General features: G+C 43.4%; 1 protein-coding gene and 1 long non-coding RNA gene across 2 annotated transcripts; one reads left to right on the top strand and one right to left on the bottom strand.

Annotated features, from left to right (window-relative positions):
* The first annotated feature begins 3,056 nt into the window (after positions 1-3,056).
* Positions 3,057-3,678, top strand: LOC134129069 (uncharacterized). The gene is made up of 3 exons (XR_009956261.1): positions 3,057-3,111; positions 3,363-3,482; positions 3,605-3,678. It is a non-coding gene; the product is annotated as an uncharacterized LOC134129069 (long non-coding RNA).
* On the bottom strand, positions 3,462-5,937 carry LOC119224630 (sodium-dependent phosphate transporter 1-A). The gene is made up of 4 exons (XM_062562427.1): positions 4,471-5,937; positions 4,210-4,350; positions 4,018-4,103; positions 3,462-3,839 (listed from the first exon to the last, which is right to left on the bottom strand). Exons 1-4 carry the CDS (start codon positions 4,820-4,822, stop codon positions 3,702-3,704), a joined length of 717 nt encoding a protein of 238 aa, XP_062418411.1. The 5' UTR covers positions 4,823-5,937; the 3' UTR covers positions 3,462-3,701.
* Positions 5,938-8,766: the final 2,829 nt, after the last annotated feature.

Raw genomic sequence — 8,766 nt, forward strand, 5'->3', positions numbered from 1 at the left:
AAGTTCGCACTATAGATAATAAAAGGAGCTGCCCCTTAACCAGCCTTAATGTGGTGCTTAAATACAGACACACATATATATGCACGCGCACACATACACTGCACTCAAAAGTTACACAAATCCAAAACCGCACAAAGGAGCCGGATGAATTCTAGTGTGACTTTCTGTCATCTCACGGTAATTACACCGTTCACCATCTATGACGTCCTCTCCTAGTTAACAGGGTTTGCAAATGTCAATCAAAGGTTTCTCTGGACCGGAAGAAAAGGAGAGTGATGAGTAGAGGAGAAAAGTTTCATAGATTCCAGGCTTCAAGTAACACATTTACAATTTGTGTCTGGAAATCTTTTACTGTATTCTTTTTAATATTATTAATTACCTTTAATTCCTAAACTATTATGCTAGTAAACATGTTAAACCTTCCACCAAAATTTAAAACTCCTTCTAGTTTGAAACTATTTGTTATATATAAATAAAACTACTATGTGCACAGGAGTAAAGGTATACGGTTTCATTAGAGTCGTTGTAGTTTTTTTTAATAGTGAGTAAATACATAAAATACATTTAAATGCCATAAAATAAAACAACGACTTGTTCCAATATCCAAATATGCAAACATAGCAACTATTTGTTGTTTTTTAGTGAAAATGAAATCATTCAACTTTTAATAGATTGCTTTTATAAAAATATACAGTACATTGTAATATACAAGATCATAGGATATTTCAACAGGGTTATTAGATCCAACATCATTCATCATTAAACATTTTCTTGTGAGCTAACACTACTGGCTTTGAATTATATTATAAACATCATTAAAAGAAATCATGTTGGTCATCACAGTTTAATCAGTCAGTCCAAAAAGATTAGCTGGTTGCAGGGCGCCAGTCGGGGTCCCAGCGTGGATGGGCAGTGCGAGGGCTTACAAAACCACGTATATAAAGAGAGCCATAATGGCAGCGCTGATAATCCCAGAGATGGGAACCGTAACAAACCAGGCGATGAAGATGTTCCTGAACAGACGCCAGTCAACAGATTTCCTCGAGCGCAGCCACCCTACAGCCACCACAGATCCCACCTGTGTCCACAAGAAAGGTGCAGGTGAGCATGGGTTCAAAATGGAGCCTACTTTTGGTCGTCGCTACTCCATCCCTTTTAGGGTTTTGAGTGTCGTTACCTTGCAGTGGGTTGTGCTGACGGGAAGACCAACGTTGGATGCCACCACAACTGTGAGGGCTGATGCTAACTCAATGCTGAATCCACTATGACGGAAGAAAATATACGTCAGCACCAATACGACCCGTCAAATATACCAGAATATTTCTTGTTCCTGGATCTAAATGTGAGGGATACCTGGAGGGTGTAATTGGCGTAAGGTCTCTGCCCATGGTTTGCATCACTCTACGGCCCCACACCCAGAGTCCAGCGCAGATGCCCACCGCGCCGTACAGGAGCAACCAGATGGGCGTCGGTGCGTTGGACACCACGGAGCCGCTCTCGTACACGAGCCAGAGAGCCACCAGTGGACCAATCGCGTTGCTGGTGGCACAAATGTAAACGGCGTGAGAGTAAGGACTCTGAGTAAATCCCTCGGGGGGGAGGGAGAAACGCCCTCGCCTACCTGACGTCGTTCCCTCCATGGGCGAAGGAGCCGAAGCACGCCGTGAGTATCTGCAGGAACTGAAAGAGCGAGGAGACGGCCGGTTGGTCGACCTCCAGCTCGTCCTCTTCGGCGGCGCCGTCCCCCCCGGCTTCCTGAGTCACGCTCTCTTCCCGGACTGCACTCCCGTTGGTCACTGCTGAGCTGTAGCTGCTGTAACTGGCCACCCTGGATCTGCCTTGCAGCTCACCATCCAGGTCCTTGTATTTAGGATCTCCGTGAATGCCATAGATAGCCATGGTGTAGGAGGTGTAGCTGTTGCTCCTCCTGATGGGTCGCTCCTCCGTGTCGCTGTCACCAATGCAGTCCCCGACCTTAGCCACGTGGAGCTTGTGCAGCAGGTCTTTGTAAAGGCCGGAATCTTTGTGGATGGCGTGGGAGCGTCCACTGTGAGGGTCGGTGATCATCATGGGGCCAACGTTGCCATTTTGAGCTGTGAAGATAACAAAAAAGGGGTGAGGTGAAATATTTTGACCTTTACAAAGTTGAATAAAGCATAGATGAGTTTTATGATTTTAACCTATTTAATTTTCACCATTACTGAAGTCCAAGTCTTTGGTTTCCATGTCGTTGTGGTCCAAACCAGCTTCTTCTGAGCCTCCAAGTCTGAAAGCCACCTTCTGGCTGTCTGCTGTTGGGGTTTGGGGTTGAGGGTCCCGAGGGGCTGAGGGCTGCTCTGCTGGGACTCGTTTGCTGGAGGTCTTCACCATTAGGGGAGTTTCACACGGAGCTGCAGCCGTCTCTCCTGAAGTAAAATACAACGTTTCATGATTTTTTTAAAAACGCTGTTTATTGCACAAAGAAAGCCTTTCATTTGATTTGATGGGGGTCAAAGTTAAATGAACTCACGTTTGATTTTCTTCTTCAGGACGGGACAGACCGCAAACCATACGACCAAAGCTGTGACGAAGGCGCAGCCGAGCGCGATGCACAGGGTGGCCCACCACGGCACTCTGTCAAAACCCAGCACTGTTCACACCGAGACACGGGGGACACAAGACACAACTCTGTTTTAGACGAGGGTGAAACTTCACTTCAACTTATGCATTTACTTGAATGGTGACAACAAACTCTGTTTGTAGCCTACTTAAACAGCCCTCTACTATTTGGACTACGTTTGGAGGCATTGCATTTCGTTTCTGACATACGGTATAATGTGAAAGTCACAGGAGATAGAAGTGGGATCTTCTCCAAAGTCACCGCGTGTTACTTCCTGTCCCAGGAGTCGTGGTCACGGAACATGCTGCTCCGATGCAGCAGCATGTTCTTGCAGACAACGGTATCAGCAAGAGTACACCCTCCTCCCGTCAGATAGGGTTCAAAAGAGCAGTCTTGCAATCAAGCGATAACATTCTCACTATTCTCTGTAATTTCACTTTTCTTTTCCACGCCTCCACAACATAGCGTGACCGTCGTTTCTGTAACTGCTCGATTCAGATGGCTTAAAAAAGGTATGTATGACATTATTTAACTTTAATTCAGAACTTACACGTTTGTTCACGCAGAGAAAAGAAGGTCAACAACAAATAAGAGGCCACGCAGTAAAAAGGCTTTCATCATGAACATGGTGAAGCCATGACAGCCACAAACATGATTTACATCAAATAGTGAATTTTTTTTGTATCTGCGGGTCAGAAATAAAACGTTGTCTGGAACGTGCGCGTGTGAGTGCACTCTATTACTCTGTAATTGTGCATTTCAGGAGTTAGGGTGTGTTATATATCTCGTGACCCACACCCACTGGCCTGCAGCCCTCAGTGAAGGGCCCCGACCAGAAGTTCCATCCCGCAGATAAAAACAAAAACCAGTGGAAATCCTCCATGTAATAGTTGTTTTTTCTTTATTCTTGCTGTGTTTGACAGCTACAGTGTTCTCAATTTTTTTTTAAACAAAATTAGGTCCAAAATGACCCAATGAATCGAACGTTTCTTCTTTGTTTGTCAGCTGCTTTGTGCAAAGAAGACAACTTCCCTCTGTGTGACCTTTGACATTTACTCAGACCCCACGTTGCTCGCGGGATTTCCAAAAGCTGCCGTGTGATTTAAAGGGTGCCTGGGTGTAGCAAGGTGACGTGGTACTCACGTGGTGCTCCTGTGAACATGATGGAGAAGAGGTTGATGCCTATGGTGATGGCGTAGAAGATGGGAAGAGCTCTGAGGCCGTTGGGAACAGGGTCAGCCTGTGGAAATAAATTATAATGTGTAAACGCTGCCTGAGCATTTACCCGTCAGTATTACGCATCAAATAATGTTGCATATAATAATATATCAGTCTCCCAAAACTTATTTCTGCAGGATAAGAAATATAATTTGTAATACTTCAAATATATTATGATAATAATACCAAAGTAGACCTACCTTGTTTAGAATGAATTTGCGAACAAAATAGAAGAGAATTCCTGACATAATGCCTGACAGCACAGGGGACAGGAACCAGGATGCCACTAGGAAAGACATTTTAAATAACATTTATTATCAAGCTCTTAGCAACACTTTTGCATTAAACAAATAGTTTTTCCAAATATGTGGGAGACAACCACACATATTCACCAATGCGCAGTAGCTCCATCCATTTGACCCCTTGATGACCTCTGGCTACCATGGAGAAGCCAATTGTGGCTCCAACAATGCAGTGGGTTCCAGAAATGGGAAGCTTCAGGAAAGATGCAGCCAGCTGCCACACAGCAGAGCCTGCAGGACCGAAACACGAGCCAGGCTTGTTCACACAATCTGAGAATAAATGCGTCTTACACACAAACTGTGCTTTGTTTTCATTGCACGAATGTGTACGCCACAAACGTGAGCGCTTACCAAACATTGCACTTATGGATCCCGCCATCAGGACGTGTTCAGAGCCGTTGTACATCTGGACGTCGATGATGCCTTTTCGTATGGTCTCGCTGACCTTTGCCCCCAGCAGCACCGAGCCCACCGTCTCAAAGACAGTGGCCAGGATGCAGGCCTGACGCAAGGTGACCACCCCGGAGCCCACTGCGGTACCGAAGGAGTTGGCCACGTCGTTGGCCCCCACAGAGAAGGCCAGGATGAAGGCAATGACGAAGCCTAACACCAGCAGCCACAAATAGCCTGACATGGTGGACTGAGATGCCAGAACTACTGTAGTGGCAGCAGCCAGGGTCGCTAGTGTCGTTGTATCCATCATTACTTGAAATTCAATTGACTTAAATTCAATTTACAATTTAGGTAAAACAAGCCAATGGTTGTGGTTTTGTGGTAATGTGTTTTTAAATGAATTTCTACCACAAAAAATGGATTCTCCTCAGTTTCTTTGCCAAGTTCCAATAAAACTAATGGGAATAAATCAAAATGAATTGCTAGCTGGGTATATAGGGTTTGTGTATAGGCTTCATCATAAAATGAAAGCTTAGAGAGACGAGAGAGACGTCCATTGTGACAGCCAGCCTCTGAGGATACACAGCAAAAGCACATGAAATAAGGAAGTCAGTGGTTAATGGGCCCTTTTTACTGTTTCAAATACACAGTTGAGTTACATATTAACAAACCCAAACATAGCTGACAAGCACCAACTAGCAACAAATCCACTGTTTAGCAGGCATGATTTACCGCGTGGTGGCAAAACAGAATATTATTTATGAAGTGAACAGGTTTATAAGCATCCATTTCCCACCAGATACTGAAGGACACTTTAAGGGTTCTTCAAGTAAATTTGGATGCCCTTATTCATTGTATTATTGTCCCATTTTGACTGATGTGGATATTATAAGACTTATTTTTGACATTTAGCTCATATTCAAATCAAATGAATCAAAATATCATAAAATTGAATGCAGCATTTAGTTGACTTAATGACTTAAATGCCTCCGTGAAGCAACAATAAACAGGTTCCCACTGAGCGTGGCATAATTATAGCAGTTTCTAAAAATCCAAATAAATCCAACTAAACATCAGAAAAGCTGCAAGTTATGGCAGCATTCTTTCACTTTGAATAAACTCAACAGCAGTGTAGAAAATAGCGGTATGTTAATCTTCTAAGCTGCTGTTGCATAATTCAAACGGAGCCACATTGCGAGAGAGAAACGTGAAGAACACACGCGAGAGGAATAAAAAGTCAAATACTCACATTTGAGCGCAAAGTGGATGTTTTCCGCTGCTGTGAGTGTGTGTGTTAGTGTGTGTGTGTGTGTGTGTGTGTGTGTGTGTGTGTGAGAGAGAGAGAGACTGTTGAAGGGAGAGGAGGGCGCATGTGCTGCAGGAGGGCCGCCTGTTGCAGGTGCCGCGCCGGGGTGCTTTATATATTGAGCCGGGTGAGTGCACGCCTTCCAGGTCATGAGACCGCCGCTAATGTTTAGCCCGATTGTTGACAGGGGGGGAATAATTACAGTTGTCTCTGATTATGTCACTACACATGAGCCTAAAATCCCGACGTGGGTTTTTCCTCACCTGCCACAGAGACGAACAAATCTCTATTGTTTTGCTTAAATATATCTTCTTGTTCCTAAATAAGCTATATTTCAGGCTACAGTGTGTTTATATTCATGAAGGTTTATCACTGTAATATTATGTGTAATATTGGCGGAATACTACCGGATGCTATGTATAGCTCTACTTATTTTGTGTAAATATAAATAAGAAAGACAACGTGCCTGTGTCGTTTTTAGACTGACTCTGGGGCCACCTATTGGCCAAGGTTAATATTAAAAGGTCAGAATAAAAGGGGCATTGTTATTGAAATTGAAAATTGTTATTTGGACTTTATTGAAAATCATACAAACATCCACTACTTTCGTGGCCTTTAGTATATTTTTCTCTTTCTGTCTTTTCTCTCACACTGAATGTCAAAATGTTAATCAATTCCCTTCACAGCAGATGACCACATTGACCTAAAGTTTAGGTGATTGAGAATCCACTGTGGTGTGCAAAGCTCATCAGACAAGTGTAGCAAAGCAGTGTGAAATAACAGTCCCAAACTATGTTACTGATTTACCTTCTAATCACCATTCATCGCTCACTTTACCGAGAAGCTCCACAGGACCCTCAGGCCGCCTTCAACGTCAGCAGAATTGACTTCTTTTTGAAATGCTACACTGCGTTCAAATCTGCTGATGGTTTCCTCTTTATTACTGATTTATTTAGTTCCTGTTGGGATTAAGCAGTTAAGCTTTGTGACATCTGACAAGTCAACCCGTGTGCACAAATGCTACCTGTGTGGAATATTCTGACCTCTCCAAAGCACGGAACAAGTGGAAAGTGGAAGTGACTCACAACTATAACGAAAAGACACATGAAGTCAGCACACTTTGACCCGCAGCACCACATTCATATATTAACAGCATATATATAGTTATTCATTTATATTCACTTCAGATCATGTAGAAATGGGAAAATGAGCACATATAGCTATTTCATTTCTTGTTGTTAACTACGGGTGCTGAAGGACCAGGCGTCTAGGAGTGCCGACTGGGACGTGTGTAAAGAGACAAGCGACGGTACTCAGAGAGGCTGCAGCAACACCCCGTTCTTTGCTAACGACTCGGCGTCTGTCTGGAGAGGCCTCAGATCACCAGCTACAAGCCCAAAGCCCCCCCCACCCCACACTCCATGAACGACCTCCGCCCGGCTAACCATCTGAATGACTCCTACTGGCGCTTTGAAAGACAAAGGAGCCGTCCTGGACCCATCTGCACCCTTCACCCCGGCCCCTCCCTCCCAGAACAATAGGGGCCCAATTTCAATCCACTTTCTGATAGGAAAAAGGGTTTGATACGACACAATATACAAATGTACCTTCAAGAAAGAGCTTCAAGACTATGAGCATTGGGTGCAAATATCCATCATTCAACCGATGATTTCTTTTGTAACTTTGATGCAGTTGGGATCATATATTACTTGTTACGTGTCAGACTGGGGGAGGACTATGTGCTCCCTCTTGTCCCCTCTTGCTGTGTCTTCGTGTGGTTTTCCCCCTGTGCAGGACATTCCTTCTGCTCCTTTCGAGCTACATAGTTCAAGCCGGCCAATCAGAGGGATGCGGCTCAAACACAGAAGGAGGAAGCCTGAGGAGTTCACATGTCTTGGTTTTGTTGTCTGCATGTTTAGTTGTGGAGGTTTGTGGCGGGAGGTTGAGGACAGTCTGGGGTACCCGTTATATTAGTATGAGCACAAAGTTGTTTTTTCCTTTGTGCTACTGTTAAACGAATACGACACGTTAGTGTACTACTCTCAACATATTAATCATTTATATCACATGCATGCAACGTATAGTAAATCTATCATGTTCATTCTGTACCCGTGACACCTTTGGCACTCTAAAACCGAACAATCATCATACAAACAATATCCCAAGAATGATGTCTTTCATTAGTTGAATGAATAGGTTCAACAAGCAGGTCCATAACAGTAACATATTCCACTCAATTATGTTCTCATGAGATTAGAGCTGCAATTTGAATTATCTACAACATGCTTCATGCTGTGTTGACAGTGACCTAACTTTTGAAAGACCAGACGGAGTGCAAGAACTTTCCCAGAGATCTTCCGTACAGCGGTTAATTACTACTGCCAACTTTTGAAGTTAAATGTTGTTTTCTCTCATGTTTGAGGCATTCAGAGTTGTAATTATCTTGTATTGTTGCCTCAAACAACAATATGCATTTGTGTTGCAACAGCTTGAGAAGTTATTTCTCTTAACTTTCTCAGAGCACTGCGAGCTTGCACTTGTGCACCTTGTAACACCAGCACCCAAGACTGTAACATTATGCATTCGCCAATATAACTGTAAGTTAGTAAGTCGATCCATTACAGGGCGTAACTAAGAAACATAAACTGGTGTTTAATATAGCTTCTAACGTGAAGTAAAGATCCTTGGAATTTAAATAGTTACTAAAAAACTAAACTTTTTTCAAAAATTCCAGTCGCATAAACGTGTTTTTTTTTAATGAAAAGCATAACGCGTGTTTATCATATAAGAATTGAGTGGAATATGAATAAAGAGTGTTTTAATGTCTAAAAATCCCTCTTTCAAGCCAGTTTGGTCCCTCAGCAGATCGACCTACAGAGCTGCTCTTACTCTTCATCACAGCACATTTGTCGAGTTGTGTGGAGCTTAGCGCCACTAGATGGCATCAA

Source organism: Pungitius pungitius, chromosome 5 (genome assembly GCF_949316345.1).
Source record: "Pungitius pungitius chromosome 5, fPunPun2.1, whole genome shotgun sequence".
Lineage (NCBI taxonomy): Eukaryota > Metazoa > Chordata > Actinopteri > Perciformes > Gasterosteidae > Pungitius > Pungitius pungitius.

What these genes read in the sequence shown, in the direction of transcription:
- LOC119224630 (XM_062562427.1), bottom strand. Translation starts at nt 4,822, where the DNA reads ATGATGGATACAACGACACTAGCGACCCTGGCTGCTGCCACTACAGTA. An exon ending in ATCCATAAGTGCAATGTTTG is followed by an intron (nt 4,351 to 4,470) that starts GTAAGCGCTCAC and finishes TCGGTCCTGCAG; the next exon opens with GCTCTGCTGTGTGGCAGCTG. An exon ending in GCAAATTCATTCTAAACAAG is followed by an intron (nt 3,840 to 4,017) that starts GTAGGTCTACTT and finishes TTATTTCCACAG; the next exon opens with GCTGACCCTGTTCCCAACGG.